The 17313-nt window shown below is 46.4% G+C and overlaps 1 protein-coding gene across 1 annotated transcript; it reads left to right on the top strand.

Annotated features, from left to right (window-relative positions):
• The first annotated feature begins 37 nt into the window (after positions 1-37).
• Positions 38-15410, top strand: LOC8024886 (dnaJ homolog subfamily C member 17). Its single transcript, XM_029991168.4, has 10 exons — positions 38-121; positions 7723-7792; positions 9226-9284; positions 9697-9784; positions 10944-11020; positions 11816-11903; positions 12812-12858; positions 13571-13654; positions 14155-14235; positions 15053-15410. Exons 1-10 carry the CDS (start codon positions 53-55, stop codon positions 15281-15283), a joined length of 894 nt encoding a protein of 297 aa, XP_029847028.3. The 5' UTR covers positions 38-52; the 3' UTR covers positions 15284-15410.
• The last annotated feature ends 1903 nt before the right edge of the window (positions 15411-17313 follow it).

Raw genomic sequence — 17313 nt, 5'->3', positions numbered from 1 at the left:
TTCCCGACATTGTTGTCGGCTTGGCCGGATCGCCATCACAATCGCCGTCGTCATGGACGCGCTTATGAAAACGGATCTCTACGAACTACTACAAATTTCCATCGATGCCGACGAAAAAGAGGTAAGTCGAACGTCAACGTCATTTACAGACCTGCAGTTTGATTGACTTCAACTGTTTATAAGCCATACACACTTTCAAATGCCTGGATGTTTACGTGCCGCTGCCGGCGTCAGCCCAGCTCGGTGAATGAGCTGCGCGGTTTCGGTTCATGTCCACGGGCTTCTAAACTTTCTCCAAGTTATTTCCTGAGACGAACTGGAGTTGTGAGTTCACTTTCAAATCACCTTTAGGATTCGTCGAGGTCGGTTGCAGCACCTTGTCCGAATGTGGTTTGCTCTTTTTAATAAACAAAGGCAGAACACAAAGGCTGCGTTGGTGGCTGTTAGGTTAGGTTAGGTTAGGAGAGACGAGAGTACACAGAAAAGGTCTATAAGACCTTTTCTGTGTACTATCGTCTCCAGCCACCTAATAGGCGTATCCGGTATGGGCGACGAAAAAATAATGCAATGTTTTAACCTGCAAATAGTAAAAAAAATAAAGGAAAGACAAAACGACAAAGTGTGACGGTTACGCTTATATTCTAAACCCTTCTATTGGCGTGGCAAAGGCAAAACAATGTTTTCGCCCATACTGGAAGTGACATCAATTCAAGATGGCGGCGCACTTGCAGAAAAGGTCTATTCGCGACTCCAGCGACCTATAGGGGGCGCCACCACCAAACAAACATGGCGGCTGAGTCCAGGTCGTGTCGGCTCGGCCGGGCTAAAGTGAACTAGAAGAGGGGTAGTGAGGTCAGCGCGCGCTGACGGCGGCCGCACTTCGTGTCGACGGCTCGAGAGGGCGCCGCGAATGCATGGGCTGGATGAAGCGGGTGGCCAGGGTGGCTCGCATTGCATTTGCTGCGTGACTAAACTCTCTGTTTGAGCTTTTCGGCTCGAAATGTTTGACCGTTTTAGGTACGAACCCCATAAAAGAAATACGCGACACAAAATTGACGCAATTCGTCTGGCCGTCTTCGCTTTAATGCGCGGGGTACGAAGCAGAAATGCGCAACGCGGAAGGCGAACACTGCAGTTCAATTTCCTGGGCGGCGTTTCAAAACCAACATGTTCGTACAATTTTTATTTATTTATTATTATTTTCTTTTATGGCGGGTCGGTTTGTTAGGAGTCTCATTAAAAACAGGGTGAAGCTATTTAATGGTCAAGAAGTCCTTCACTCGCGCGCATAAATGGCTAATTGTAATATTGAGACCGGATCATAGTGATGTTTCCTAGACATTTAAACAATCACGGCTCAAGCCTCAAGAATGGCATCAAATCGTTTTAACAGGGCATTCCTTTTATACCTAGTATTGAAACCGTGCATACCTACCCCCAAGGTTTAATCTCCTTTATTGATTCACCATATGTGTCTCCTTAAGCCAACTTCAAAGAAACCTGTTGGGTAAATACTGCTGGACAAAAAGAACTCGTGTGACAGCAAACCCTGTTATTTATACATGAATACACTTTTTATTAGTTCTCAGCGAAAACACAGTACTGTAAACAACGTATTTTTCGCAAGCGCAATATTTCGCGATTTCGGTCGAAGCTAAAGTTTCGAAATAATCCGCGGGTTCTAATTTTCGCGACGCGGCTTGTGTTTACATTTTACCGGAATTGTTCGCGGGACCTATTTTTCGTCGGCACGGCACCTCCACAGAGACGATAGGAGTCGACGTCTCGGAGAACCTCCGCTTCCTCGCAGCTGACGACGCGTCTTCCTTCAGCTATGCTGCGACGAAGATTAAAAGTGTATACAACAGCAGGCATGCTGTCTCGTGAAAAAATCACTACTCTCTGGGATAAAACTTCATTGTCACACATTTTGGTTTACAATACACGAAACCACTGGGGCTCGGAACTCGGTGACGGCTCCAGTACTCGGAGGGGACACGCAGCGTGGAGTATTCTTCGGGCATACAGGCTTCATCAAATGCCCCGATATCGGCTGCAGCCGGTGTGGTGCTGCCAGTGCTGCTGCAGGCAGTTGGATGGGCAGTGTGTGGCCTTTTTTTTACCGTCAACTGAGAAAGCATCGGCGTTTTTTCGCTTTCTCGTGGACCTTGGCTGCGATGCTTTCTTTAATCGGTAGCTCGGAGCATTCGGAAGCAACGTCGGCACAACGCCCGGCAAGAGCTGCGGCTTTCCACGCGGAATGCGCACCTCTTCATCCTTTATAATGTGAACGAAGTCTCGCGTTATAAACGATGGCTCAAAATGAAGCTCACACACCGAACACGTTTCGTCCAGGAGCTTATCCTGGCGATGCAAGTTCCGTTCCCAAACTTTTCTTTGCTCTTCCTCCTAAGGCACTGAGAACAGCGACGGCTGCTCACCTTTCCGCCACTGATAGCCCCTCTGGCACCCCGGAGCGAAGCAGTGGCGTTGCCGACGTCGATTCAGCATGGCACTTCAATGACCATAAACGACAACAGACACGGGTAACACGGGGTAAAGAGCGGTTCAGAATGGGGGCCACTTCGAGCCGCCAAAAACGCAAGCCAACTCTCCTCGCTCAGGGCCTTTGAAACGCTCGGAAGCGGTCGGATCCTACAGCCACTACGTCCGCAGCGCCACCGCGACCTTTCCACACGCGCCGTTTCACAGCAATGCATGGCGCGCCTCGGCGCCTGATCTCACTACCCCTCCTCTAGTTCACTTGAGCCGGGCCGCCTGAATGGGTGGCGCATTCAATTTAACTATTATTCTTTTGTTGAATGCCCAATTTTATGGGTATTTGAACTGAGACAGTTAAGTTTAGCCGGTGCGCATAAACTTGCCTAGCATAGTTTTGTTTTGCCGGTGTTTTTTGTTCTTTTCATGTCAAACTTTCGCTGCGGAGACTTCGATCAAAACCGAAACTATGGGCTCCGGAGAAACGGTAATAGACTCTAATTAGTTTTCATCATCTAAGGAAAGCGGCGAGGGCTACAAAATTGTTCCACCAAGAGTAATGTTTAGCTAACTCGCATGCCTCGATCATGCTCGGTCAAGAACACAGGCTGCAGGAAAATTACGAACATTAAGCAAGCGCTTCTTGAGCCAAGGAGCATGTCAACTCGCTGGCACTTCACTAAGCAGCTGATACTCGTATTTCAATTCAGGTTTTAGTAGCAATCGAAAAGTCATTTTGATGAATATGCGGTTATGTATTATATTACGTACTATGGTCCCACTAAAGCGATATTAGTATGTTCTTCGGGTTGAAATATGAACATAGTTGACTAACTATTAGGGTGAACTGCTGAATAAAAGTATATTTGACAGACAGAGAGATACTACTTAAAATTAGCCAAATGGTTCTAGCCGGTAGAACGGGACGAATGCGGACAAGCTGAGGAGAGTCTTCATCGGAGATTCACTCAAACCTCTCTGCATTGAACTTGACTTCGAATCCTAAACAGATAATTTTTTTTTTTTTTTTTGTGGCCGGTTAATTTGTGCAATGTGGACGTATATTGCTGCTGGATTCGACAGGGGTTATAAGTATTGGAGGCGCGATAGATCCTAATGACGTGACAGCTTCTATCTTTGCGAGACGCGTCCCCCACCTTTTGAAAGCAGATAATATCCCTCATTAATCATGTGCAGCGAGCAGGTTCTCTGAATCAAGTAATTGCGAAATTAGCCCAACTCCTTCAATGTGGTCTTTTTCGGCGAAAAGCCGCCAAGATGAATAGCCAACGCACCGGCCGGCGTTAGTGGCTCAAATTAACCTGAAGCTAATCCAGCACAACCAAACTCAAGGAAAGCAGCTATCGAACCTTCCCATTCACTTGTCTGCAACATTGGTGTCCCCTCCAGTAAAACACTTCGTCTGTCGACCTCAGTCTACTGTTCTACATCCCTATAAAGAAACTGCTTATCAGTTACCAAGCAGTCGTTACTTTGATTGTGATTAGAGACAGACGAGAAATCAAAACGTTTTTCCGTGATTCCTTCCCATCCAAAAATTTGAAAACACGGGATCGTGTGTTGTGGAATAAAAGGGCTTTCAAACACGTGATGGAAAGAAACAATCTACTGAGGCTTCACCACACTAATGAACACTCAGGCAAACTTAAGAAATTTTCGGACCTTCATCAAATTACATTGCTCGCCGCCGCGCCGACAACACGCGTCCGCAAAAGCCACCAGAGACGCGGCGGGGCGCGGAGCGACCTGGACCGGCTGGTTCCCGGTTTTCCTGCTTGGCGGCGTCCGTTTTGCTGGAGTCGCGAATACATAGGTTGCACATGACGTCATTCAAAAGAGTGCTCCGATGACCACCAGAGACGAGGGTAAGAAGGAGTTCCCCGCTTATCAGGACCCTCGTTTGTGCCTCCCGGGTTTGCACAGGCGTCGCGATTCTCCTCCCAGAAGATTATAAAAGATTAGCCCGTCACTTAAAATTCTTACAAAAGGAGCTCCTCTCTCCTCCTCTTACATGGCGGTCAAAAGTATGCGATGTGACGTCAGTGCAACCTGTGTATTGCTGTGACGTTAGAGGGTTGCAAGCGTTTCAGACACGTGCTCAGTCCGACCTTACGAAGGACCGTAGAGGATGTTTTTGAGCCATCCCTAGCCAATCCGGTGCCGTGTGAATGTCACGTGACCTTCGAGAGGGGCGCAGTGACGCGCGAGGTATGTGGCTAGTGGTCACGTGATGCGTTCACGTCGCTGGATTAGCTTGGTTTGGCTCATACCGTCTACTGTGGTTCATGGTAAGGTGAAATGAAGCAATGCAAACCTCGAGCAACACGTGGGATCTTTTAGTTTCCCACACTCGAACCTCCAAGAAGTATGAAAGCATCTGGCTTGGGTCGTCACAATCCCCATGGAGTTCAGACTACAAATACAAACCTTGGCGAGCTCATTCATTCAACGAAACATTGCACACATTTAGTCCGCACTCCTTTACTCCTACTCCGACACTCTGAGTTCCATACTCCGAGCGCAGCAACTAAACGGATGGAGCATAGCACCCAGGAGCGCGACACACCAAAACTGTCGACGAGCTGCAAGAGCCACTTCTGACCGCACGGTTATAACAGTTATGATACAAACCCGGCATCTCGTAGATACAGTCAAACCCGTTTATAACGAACTGCAGGAAATGCTATGGCCAGTTCAATATTGCAAGTACAGGGGTGGAACGGCTGCGCCATTTGCGCCATTTTGCGCCAGACGCATATGTCTGCGCCATCCTGCGCCATGTTGCAGAAACTGCGCCACAGCCAATACCTCGCGCCATTATGCGCCAGATCGCAAAACGTGCGCCCAGAAACTTTTTATTTTGTCTTGGTTTCGGTTTTATTGACTCGATTGGCAACAATGAGCGCGTTCAACCTGGTCGGCCTTACAATCCTTTGTTCTGTTTATTCTCCCTGACTATCCCGAGTCGGAAGCGCGCGAAAAAACTCGGATTCTAAGCGCCACACCACCTGCGACTGGATTGTTATTCTTCAACCATAATTAACGGTTAAGCACGTCGGCTGAGGTGAGGTCGAGTCGTTGAGCGTCAGATTGCCTGAGGCTCTGCGGCCCGGGATCCGGACGTCAGCCAGTTGAAAACAAATGAGCAAGATATTCCTTTTAGTACTTCATCGTTAGAAGTTGGAACCGCATTCTCGCAAGATAAATCGTGATTTGATTGAACTGAAACGCGGTCCGATCCGAAACCTTGCCTGCCAGCAGCTCTTTTGCGAGTGATAGATCTGCTCGGCGTACTTTAACCTTGCTCCTGCTTATCGCTTCAAATACGATAACTTCGTTAATCGTAGTCTGCTGCTTCGTAATCGAGTTGCACAATAGGATAAACGCGAAATTTGTTGCCCTGTTCCTTCGTGCAACTGCACGTCCATTGCTTGCGCACGTCACGGGGTTCGCACATATAATTACTATGTCAAGCACGTGTGGGTTGTGCGATAAGCAGTGCTGGTTTGCATTTTGAGCAGCTGAAGGCCACTCGGAAAATATCAAGAACGCTATCTTGAGAAACAGGGTACTGGCTTTTTGATTCTCATTAAGGCTCACAAAGTTTCAAGTTTTTCGCATCTGTAACACTGTTATCCCGTCTACCTAGGTCCCTAACCATTCATGTTCATCTGTTCTGCTAAGTACGATTGAAATTGCTCCCGTGCTTGTCTAAGACGCAAGCTGAAGTGCAATGAAAACTGATCTGAGCTGCTCCTAGCCTGCTCCAGAACGTAGTTTTAGCTGCTCCCAACCTGCTCCATAACAGCTGTTTCAGTTGCTCCCGTGGCTGCTCCCAAGTACATTTCATGAGTTCCACCCCTGAAGTAGTTTGTTACAGTATAGCAAACAATATTCAGAACAAACTTCCAAGGTGAGTTAGTTCTAAGACAAGAGCTTCCCTTTCTTTCTCATCTCTTCACTTCCACCTTGTAGCAAATCGCTGGAGACTTTTTTTCTTCTTTTTTTTTGCATGCAGAGTTTGTGTTTTAGCTTACCTCCCCTTTTGAGCTCCTCTTCGCTCAGTTTTGTTTGGAACTTGAGCTTCTAGAATTTTCTTTCTTTTCTACTACTTTTCTGGGGGAAGGGACAGGGTAGAAGACGATTGTTTGCTCATTTTTGGAAGCCTTCCCGGGAGGAAAAGCTCGACATAGCCAATATGCAGTTCGTTATAAAACATACTTTTTACAAGCGTTTTTTTTTTAAATGTTTCCTGAGTTAGATATTGACAATAATTCGCTGTACATCGGTTCGTTCTAGATGGGTTTCACTGTACGGGTGGCAGAAGCCGAAATTATTTCGAAGATAAATTAATTAAGGCTTGTGTGGAACGGCAGAGTACAAAGTGATACAAAAAAAAAGGGGGACGTCACAAACCCTCTTTAGATGGTTTCATATTTCTGAAAGGTAGAGACTTGCTTCGAGCGCACATGCGAAAAGTTACCTTGACCGATTTATTTTTTGACCATGTCCTGCTCTGGTTTAAATGAAAGACATTACTCTTGAGCTCGCTTGTCAACGAAATAAATTGTCAAACTTGTCAGATATGTTTCTTGATTTCGTCTTGCAGCGTGAGGGGGATTCGACAATGCGCTACCAGCATACCACCGTTCAGTCCACAGCACGTCAATTCAATATCAGGCGAGATGCACGAGCAGACCTCCAGAACGCTGACTGATGTTTCGGCTTTTCAATCGAAGCCTCTTTATTTGCTGGGCTAAGCATCTAAAAAAAGGCAGCGGTCAAACTGTCTTCTCATTTTGACTTTACTGTCGATGTGCTATCAGTGCGCTACCGTTCAATAGATGGCGCATTCATTTGTTTTCAGGCGAGATGCACGAACAAACCTTTTCTGGAACGCTAATTGCTGTATGGCCTTCAAATCAAGTTGTTTTTACCTGCTGGATTCAGCACTGTTCAACTGAAAAGGGGCAGCGGTTCAACTGCACCCTTCATTTGAACAACGTTTCTTTTGGCACAGCCATCTTGTTTGAGAATGTGACTTCACAGAGCGCTAGACTCCGGAGCGTTAAACTCCTGTGCCCCGGAGTGCGGACTTAACGCACTCATTGTTTGCTACGATGACCGTCAACTGCTTGGTCTAAACTGACAAGTCTTCTCTGAAGTGGTGTTGATTCGTTTTTGTTTTTTTTCCGTATTCAGATCAAAAGTGCCTACAGGAAAAAGGCTCTCACATGCCATCCTGACAAGAACCCGGATAACCCTAAAGCAGGTAATCAATAACGCCGCTATACCTCCGAGTGCCTATTTCGACTCCAAGTCATGCCGAGTGTTAGCCGTTTGACGAGGAATGCCATCCGATTCTTTATGCTTGTGCTCAAGTGTCTGCTGAGTGGGAGCTAATGGTAACAGCACACAACCTCTAACGGTATGAAAAATCCACTCGCACACCTTAGTATGCGCCTCGATTGGGTCTCTCGTATTGGTTGAGACCGTATGCATTTGATGTCAGTGCCTGCACTTTGCATCACTCCTAAGCAGGCCAAGTTTTGTCAAGTATCTACATGAGGGTTCCCATGGGACCCTTGATTCCTTGGAAACCCTTGGATATGAAATCTCTATTAAGGTAGGAACATTTCCATTCTGAAGGAGGAAGGTATCCCTAGTGGCATATTTGTATGTATTTGGGAATACAAATAAAAAAGTCATTGCAAGGTGCAAGCAAAAAAAAAAAAAAAAAGAACTCAATACTGCAATGAATGCATTGACTATAGTTCAGCCAACTTGTTTGCTGAAGAGGAAGATTCAATCAGTGATGTGATCTGCATTCTGACAACTGCAGCAAAACGCAAAGCATTGGGGATATTAAAGGGATGTTGGAACAGATTTGACGTTTGCTTTGAAAAACAACTTCATAGGAATGTTACTTCTTGACATTGTCAATGTCCCACTCTTGCTCGTGTAGTGGCGAGATCTTAGGTTCTGGTCCCTCAAGAAGCCCTCAGCATTTCTCTGCAAACCCTCAAGAGTCAAGAGAGCATGCCTGCCTGTGTTTGCTTTGTTCTGGGTTTTTATACCTTCACCTTGAAATTTACTTTGACAACATGCTTGTCCCCATTGTGTCTAATACTATTTATAAAATTTGTGGGATACCCGGTAAGACCTGTTCTCGCTAATACACGTGCATGCCTTTTTTTCTGGCAGATGGCAACAATATTTTTTTAGCCTTATCCGGCTGCTTTAAAACAATTATAAAGCTCTGATTGACACAGCGCTGAAAGCTGCATGTTCGCCTAACCAATTAACAGCATCTCTTCCATCACCTGATCCCGCTTTCTGCTTGTGCCCATGCAAAAAAAGATGGACACATGACCGCTTTGTTGAGCACATAGCTTCGACTGTGCTGTCAGTTTAGGTGTGAGCAAAGCGTAAGGTCTGAGGGCTTCGTCACAAGCAGGTTCCAGGGGCAAGCGCAAGTTCTCCAAAATTCCTGGGTGCCAAAAAGCATACCGAAACAAACCAGACGCTGTCGATAAATGTCACTTCCGTCCACCGGAAAAGATGCGCAAGCAGAAAAAAACAGTGCCATGCGTGCGCGAAAACGGGCCTTTACACTTGTTAAAGCATCCGGTTCTTGAAGGACGCGGTACTAATGTGAGCTCGGTTAAGTTTTCCCTCTCCTCAACTCCCCTTTCCTTGTTTCAGCTGAGCTGTTCCAAGAGCTTTCGAGGGCCCTCGAGATCCTCACAGACAAGGAGGCAAGAGTAAGTTCTGTCGCAACACTGAGGCTGGTTTACGTATGTCTTCAGCCCGACCGAGTGCATTTTGAGTGCTTGCAATGAGAGACACCGGTGTCACCTATCGGGTAGCCCCAGAACTCTCCCGATCTGAGCACTGCAAAACCTTTGAATACTGAAAGTTTTGTAGCACCAGTTGCGAGATCAAGTCTATAGACCCTCTATGAGAAATGGTCACTTATAACATTGTCAGAATTATTTCGAGCCTACATCGAAAGAATGATGCGTAAAAAAATGTGGAAATATCGGCAGGTCAGAACTGTTCCACTGCTGCTCGCTCAGTAGATGCTGTCAGTGTGTTTTTTTGTCATAAGGGGTTACCAGTACCCAGTGTCACTGTTTATAAAAGTCAGTTGTTAAGTCAAGTTACCTTTTGCAGGCAGCATATGACAAGGTTCTCAAAGCCCGCCAGGCCGCCAAGCTAAGGAACTTGGTTCTCGACTCTAAACGAAGGAAACTGAAAGAAGGTATGTAGAACAGATGTTTTCTTTTTTATGTCAACGGTTAGAGTTCTCTTTCTTAGGTAGCCTTTGGGGTTGTGTGTACCATTACAGTTCATACCGGGATCAATACATTTTTGGGGGAAGAGTGTGCTTTAACATCGATATACAAACCCTGGTTTTCTGCAAGGAAGATGATCTGCTTAGTGTCCTTCTACCAAAGTGCAAAGGTGGTGAGAAAGACAATCAGGTATCTGATGTTTACTTTTGAAACTAGAAACACAACCTAGAAAAGAAAACCGCATATACCGTAAAATCCCGAGCAAGCACCCTCTCAGAATTTAGAGACGATCATGTAAAACTGAGGGATGGGTGCTTCTTAGTTCTACAGTATATAAAGATATGTCCCTTGTGTATTTTCTGAATGTTGTAAAATTGAGGGGTGGACGCTTATTGCAGAATGGGTGGATGCTCGGTATTTTCTGGTAGTATTGTTGTGAAATATACAGTAATACTAGCAGATGTATTGCAGCAGGATCAGTTGCAGCTAAACCTGAAGAAACATATGCATCTATCCTTGCAAGCAGTTGGCATACCTTCAAATGTCTGTCGACTTCAGAAGTCTACTTACTGGCAGGTCAGCCCACAGCTCATGGATGACACAGTGCATTTGTTATGGTATAGTAGACCTATTTCATTCAGTGGATGCAAGACTATTGCCAACTGCAGGCAGGTGTTGCTAATCACACGCATTATCTCCTGCCGTTTCGAAATCCCGGCCAAGGTGCCTGCATGCTGACAGGCTTATTGCCGAAAATAAATCATGCAACCGAGATTTCGGTTGCACGTCAAAAGATATCCAGGTGGCCCGTATTAATCCTCAGTCTTCCGCTGGTGCATGCCAGATGCCCTTCATTGGTCTGGCATGTGAAACCCCTAAATATGACTTTGTCCCCTTATTTCAATGACTATAACATGAAAATTTGTGGCTATCACTATACATAAGCAATGACATGCACTTTTAGCGCCTCATCATTTGCTTTTAATCGTTTCTGGGGCCAGAAATTATCTGCCTGGATTCAAAGCTGGCTGGTCTTGTCTTGGATACCTCTGCAACATGTAAACAGCTATCAAACGAAATTAAAAATATGCTTTCCTCAGTCCACATTATTCTGTTTCCTTCAAGATTTGGAAGCAAGAGAGCAAGCGGCACTCAACAAGAAGGTAGATGACATCGACGCCGCCAAGCAACTCCAGAAAGAGGTACGACACTAAGAAAAAAGCAACAATGTTTTAATGTTTTGAAGCAACAAACGATAACAAAAACGCTACGAGTGGCATGTCAAAAGACCGACGAGACTCGCAAAAAAAAACGTTGCAGCGAAGGATTCCATTTCCTTCATTGCCATCGCGGTAAAGAAGAAGTCAACACACGCGAAACAAGAAACAAGCCTACACACTGTTAAGAAAACAGAAGCATAAGAAAACATGCCATGTCGTCGATTTGGCATCTTGCGCTTGAACGCCGTTTCACAAACGGCGGGTTTTGTGCGAAGTGAAGGTCGTAAGTGCCAAATGCAACTTGGCGGGACTAGAACCACCGAATAGGCTACGCTTGAGAGTAGTGATACTTTGGCCAGCTTGGTAGCAAAACCATGGTTGCCAGTTATTGAAACCATAGTAAACGCTTTTTCGTGCTCCGACATGTTGAAATGGCTTGTGACGGAGCGAAGCAACATCACCCAAGCTTCCCCAAGCCGAGTTTCATGCTCGTAAAGTCGCATTTTCGAATTGTAACGCCTGTCTGTTGCGCCCGCCCTACAACAGAATGGCAGCACCTACTGGGAAATTGGCGAAAGGAGTTCCGATGCTCCATAGGCGTAGCCTATTCGGTGGATCTAGGCAGGACTACACACACACTGGGAGTTTCACTCGCGGACTAAGCACCCTGCAGCGTTTGAGTTGCTGCGGGTTTGTGACTGGTTGCACGTGCACCGTTGCTGGTCTGGTGACAAAAACAGCCGACTCATGTTGCGTGTACGCTTTGCTTCCGCCAAGATCGAGAGGCTCAGAAAGGAGGGCTCGACGCAGCTCGAGGAGCAACGAGAGCTGCTTCGCAAGCAGGTGGCCGAAGAACTTCGCCTGAGTAAGTAGAGAAACTGCACCCGACCCGCCATTTTCTAAGCAACTGGTGCCATGTAGGTGGCAAACTGGGTTCGAGGATTCTGTTGGGAAGGAAAGGGAAGAAGCTTATCTAAAAGAACTTGGGGGCACAAAAGGGACGTTTGGGGAGCTTGATGTAAGTTGCCGCAGCTCAATGGAGCCAACGGTATTGAGTTCCCTCAGTCGAGAGAGTGCTCACGCTCGCTCTAGCACATGCTCGACCGGAGTTTTGCGCCGGAACCTCTCGAACCGGTTGTTTCTGAAAACGGTGGACTGTCGGGAAACGTCCCCTTTGTTTGATTTGGAAGACCGACCTTTCCATTCCACCTTCGAGCTGCAAAGGTCAAGGATTGAATTTGGTGCCCCCCGAATAATTCTTGTACGATTCATGTTTGCGTGGCTTAGTTTCCGAAGGCTGGACCGCACGTTTACCTCTGAGGCTTTGGAGTGCGATGGACTGAATTGCCGCTGCTTGTTACTGCTTTTGACGAGAGGACATGCTGGCACCCTCTGTCGGGGACCCCAAAAACCCTTCCGATCTGTGCGTAACTAGACTGGTTTTGCAGTATTTGCGCGAGAAATGGTTGCTCATAACATTGTCTGAGTTGCTTCAAGCACACGCGAAAGGCGGTGCATAAAATATATGCAGATCGGAATTGTTCCGGGATTGCGATCCGTCGCTCTGAAGTGCAAATGTGCGAACCAGCCTTGAGAGTTTAGCTAGAGCAAAGCGGTCAGGTGTGCTCGCTTCATGCTGACGTCTCACTAAAATTCGGTGGAAAGCCAGGGGGAGAATCTTCAAGCTCACCTTTATATAAACATAAACAATATAAAAAAGTTTCAGCAACCTTTCGGAGTTTGCGACGAAAACGGTACCGACGTATTTTGCAGGTGCGGAGAAGAAACAAAAGGATGCAGACTGGCTGCCAAGACTGAAGGTAGAGTTCCCTAGTGTGACAAACTCATTGTGAAAGTGTAACACATCTCGGTATGCTCTCTTACCGCTGACCTAGTACTTGTCTATCTGATGAGAACAGTTGAGCCTTGGTGTGGATAGGATTAATCGGTTTTTACTCAGAATTACTCGCGCAGGCTCAAAAAGCCAGCCCCGGCTGAGCGAAATCCTAAAAGCCAAGTGCTCTTATTGGCTAGAAAAGACCTTAATAACTAGATCTTTCCTTTCTTTGTCTAGAGTCGTGCTTTGTTAGCGAAAATAGAATCCTACAGAATGCAGCTTGTTTTATGCTGAAAGAAAAGGCAACAAGACGTTAACAGCCATTTGCTGTCGCCGAAAAGAACCAAAAGTTCCGCATGAAACGGGCAGTCTTGCGATTAGAGTACACGTTGGTCGTACGAATAGCGCCTATACATGAGGGAAATAGTACTGGTCGATGGCCTTTGTTTTAGTTAACACATCCTCAATAATTTTTATGTGCAGCACGAAAAAAAACAAAGTGAATCTTGCCATAGATGTAGCACTGTGCCTCAAGAAACCGATTTGTGGCATCTACTGTAGGGCTCAACCGTTCATCGGAATCGTCCTCTTCGTGTCATTCCATAGAAGCGAGACCTTGTGTACGGCTTGGAGGCCTGCCATAGTCGAGACACCATAAGCCGCTCGGCACATAAAGTACCCCTGTCCGTTTTCAGGTAAAATGGAAGACTGCAAAAAGCAGCACGGCTGATGACTCGCCTGCCTACACGGAAGAGAGTCTCAGGGAGATCTTCTCGAAGGTTTGTGAAATTTTTTTAAGGAGCCCACTGACGATCTAAATCTAAAATATTCTGGCTGGCTAACCAAAACCTTTGCAAACAAAATAATTACAATGCAGAAAGTTTTTGAAAGCACCCTGATGCTGTTCAGGCTGCGTCGGTTGAAAGTGTAACCATCCATCACTGAACCACTGAGAGTGACGATTTTACAAGCGTCCCATTGGCTGCCGGATTGAAAACTGTTCGACAGACACAATAACGAAAAGTAGTGGCACCTCAATGCCTACTTCCCCAGTGTCGGTCGTTCTCATAGCCAATGGCAGACCTGAAAATTGTCATCGAGTTGTTGCTGCGTATATATTAGGTTATTTTCTTAGCTTTCTTTGTCAAGTTTCTTATTTTGCAGGAGTATTTTTAATTAGAAAATTTAAAAAAAAAGGTACAAATGTTTGCCATTAAGTGGTATAACTGGCATTGCAGCCATACAAATTACAATCTTGCATTCTTTTGATCCTGTGCAGTATGGGATTGTTACCTGCTTGATTGTATCATCAAAGAAAAAGGGGTCAGCCTTGCTGGAATACGAGAGCGCTCCATCTGCTGTAAGTAAATGTGCAACTTTTTTTTTTTTGCCACAGGTAGTTCGATTTTTTGTAACAACAGACAGTCCGACAGACAAAAAAGCAATATAGAAACTTTGAAGTGTGGACTACTTATAGAGCTATAAAAGAATCGTTTGACTACTCGGTGAAAATTAAAACCTTTGGTTAAAAATAACCAACATATCAATAGTACTAAATAATACTCCCGTCGCATCCGGACAAGACATGCCAAAGGGATGTCATTGTGAATTTTCTGCAATGCCCGCGTTTACGGAGCAACCAATAAATGCTGTGGTTTTGCCTCTCGCGACCGTCGAGACTTGCGCCCCGTATTTTTTCTACCTCCAATAAGCCTGGTCAAGTGGATCGTCTTTCGCCGAGAGATAATTCTGTTGCGATTAGAGGCAGTACGACCGTTCAACTGAAGAGAAAAATGAGAGGAGGAATGCGACCTTTCCTCGCATGAACTATGGTCAACGACAGGTTAGGAGTTCAGGGGAAGCTCCTCCCACCTCTTTGCACTTTAGCAGAACGAATGCTGGAGAAGAGGTCACCTCCTCTCCAGTCTTTGCCCTGCTAGAGTGGGAAGAGGCAGGAGGAGCTTCCCCTGAACTCCTCCTCACCTGTCACAAACTGTAGCTCATGTAGGAGGAAGCTGATTCACATTAAAGTAAATACTAAAGTAACCGTAAACTGTGACAGTTGGAACGAAATGTGGGACACCGCCACAAAGCTGGTGTTTAGGAAGATATACCGCAACATCCGATAAATGTTTGGCATCGCAACACTCTCAATGTTGGCCCTTGATTGACTTCAGCATTTGGCGGTCAAGCTGGAGACCGGGAACGAGGACTGCCCGCTCGTCGTGAGCTACGTGCAGGAACCACCGTTGCCGACCGCACCAAAACCGGCACCCGGCGCAGCGCCGGCGAGCGCGCCTTCCCTGCACAACCCCGAGAGGGACTACGAGAGCCTGGTGCTGATGAAGCTTCGCCAAGCCGAGGAGAGGAAGAGGCTCTCAGAACAACTCGCGGCGGAAGACACGTGATTGGCTCGTCCTTACCAGTTCTGGTTTCTCCAAAGCTTTATGTCAAATTGTTTTCGTTTTTTTTTAATTTATGTTTTATAATAAAAGCTTTTCACTGGTTTGAAATATAAAAAAAAGAAACACTGTACATTTTGTCTTTGTGAAAGTTTGTGTCCCTTGTTGTTTGAGCTGGGCCGTGAGGCACGTCTGAAGGATTTGAAATGAGCGCAGGCAAAAGCACCCTCAGCAGTTTAAGAAAGTTGTAAAATGTGGGGAGACTTTATGCGGGACCGAAAATAAGCTAGGCGAAGCAAACGCAGTGAACGTTCATTGCCAAGTGGATGGGTGCAGAGCAATGCGCAACTCTTCCCGATTTATGGACTGCACGGTGTTGGCGTTGGCTCTGCAGAAACCGCCGTGGTGCTTTAGCATCAAGCAAAGTAAAACTGCAAACCATTGACATCACCATTGGTGTGCAACTTCCCGAGACAAAAGAATATTTAAAACTTGGAAGTCATTCTTCACATACGCCTCACAAAAGTTTTGATTGTCTAATTTGTCATAACTATGGCACCATAACCCTCCGCAAATTAGTGAAGGGACAGTTTTTCTGACAAGTTGCTGCAAACAGTGGTACTTGCAGCAACTTCTTCGGTACAACACCACGGAAAGGTAATGCAAACCGTAATCGCCTAAAGGACAAGAACTACTGCAACTAAAACAACTAAAGAGTAAAAAAAAGCATTGCATTTGTGTCGATGTGCGCCATCACTGACAGGGGAAGACTCCGGTAAAAAAAGCCGCTTGCCTGCGTGCAACGAAGTAGCCCCCCCTCAAAATGTGTGTCTTTGGAGGGTCAGATTGACGGCTCATCAAAAAAATATTGAGCTTGTAAACGCGTCGCCGGCGTTGAGAGTGGCCGTCACTGTCCTCGGCAGGGAGAGATTCCTTTGTCATGGCTTGTGGAGTGTCCAGATGCACGTCTGCCCGATGCCGGACATGGCCACCACCCTGTAGCCCATCAGTTCGAGCTTGTTGAGCACCGTGCGGGGGGGATCATCCGTGCGATACTCTGGGCTATGAAACAAAGGCTGTGAGTTGCACGTGCCATCGCCTCGGAGTTTGGTGGAAGTATGAAAGTTACGTTTGTACTAGAGCAACTAATTCCTTAGTGACATGGGCATACTTAACTGCGGTTATGCTAAGCCACAGTTGCCACACTACACTCTTGGACAACGTTCTGCAGAATTGTGGTCAAAGCTATGGGGCGCACGTGCGCTTGCACCTCTTGAGTACCCATCAAAGCTGCGCACATACGCTCTTCGCTTCTGAAATAGCTGTCCAAGAGTAGAGTGCAGCGAGTGTAGTGAAGCGGAACTGCAGTTAATGGTGACTCAACTGCGGTTAAAGGCAGATTTGAAAAATATTTTTCAACCAGGGTGAAAACTCTTCCCACCCTTGCCGTTTCCCCCCCTCAAGGATATGTGGAGCACAACTTCGTCTGCTTCTTTTGGGGGGTTGTGGTGACGTCACATTACCAAGCTCTGAGTGGCTTTAATTGAAGGGTGGGTAGACCGGTAGACCTCAAGGCAGCTAGCTTTGAGGTTTACCCATTGTCCTTAATCAGAGTCAATCAGAGCTATGACGTCACCACAACCCCCCCCCCCCCCCTCCCTTTCCCACCCCACCCCCAAAAGAAGCAGACGACCTTGCGCTCCGCATTAATAAGGCACCCTTAGGCTTCATTCACACTGGCGTTCGAATTGCAATCGCGAAGCGGATCCGGTCATTTTCATCATCAAATACGCGTAAATCTGTACTGGACCTAGTTTGTTGACACTGGAGTTCAAGTAGATTTAAGCAGAAGCCCAATCTCCGGACGCACTGTACCTCCTTCCATATTTTTTTTCTACTTTTTAATTTCCTTTTTGTGGCAGCAACCAAACAAACGAAAAACTGTCCAGGCGTGCCAAGGCGATAAATCTGGCGCGCCCGTACACTGAACTGCGTTACCCCACCGAGTTCTCGAGAACTCTCCGAGCGTTCTGAAC

Source organism: Ixodes scapularis, unplaced genomic scaffold (assembly GCF_016920785.2).
Source record: "Ixodes scapularis isolate PalLabHiFi unplaced genomic scaffold, ASM1692078v2 PGA_scaffold10__122_contigs__length_95168666, whole genome shotgun sequence".
In the NCBI taxonomy this organism is placed as follows: Eukaryota; Metazoa; Arthropoda; class Arachnida; order Ixodida; family Ixodidae; genus Ixodes; species Ixodes scapularis.
Note: the sequence above shows the minus strand (reverse complement) of the source record. Positions and strands in the feature narration are given on the sequence as shown.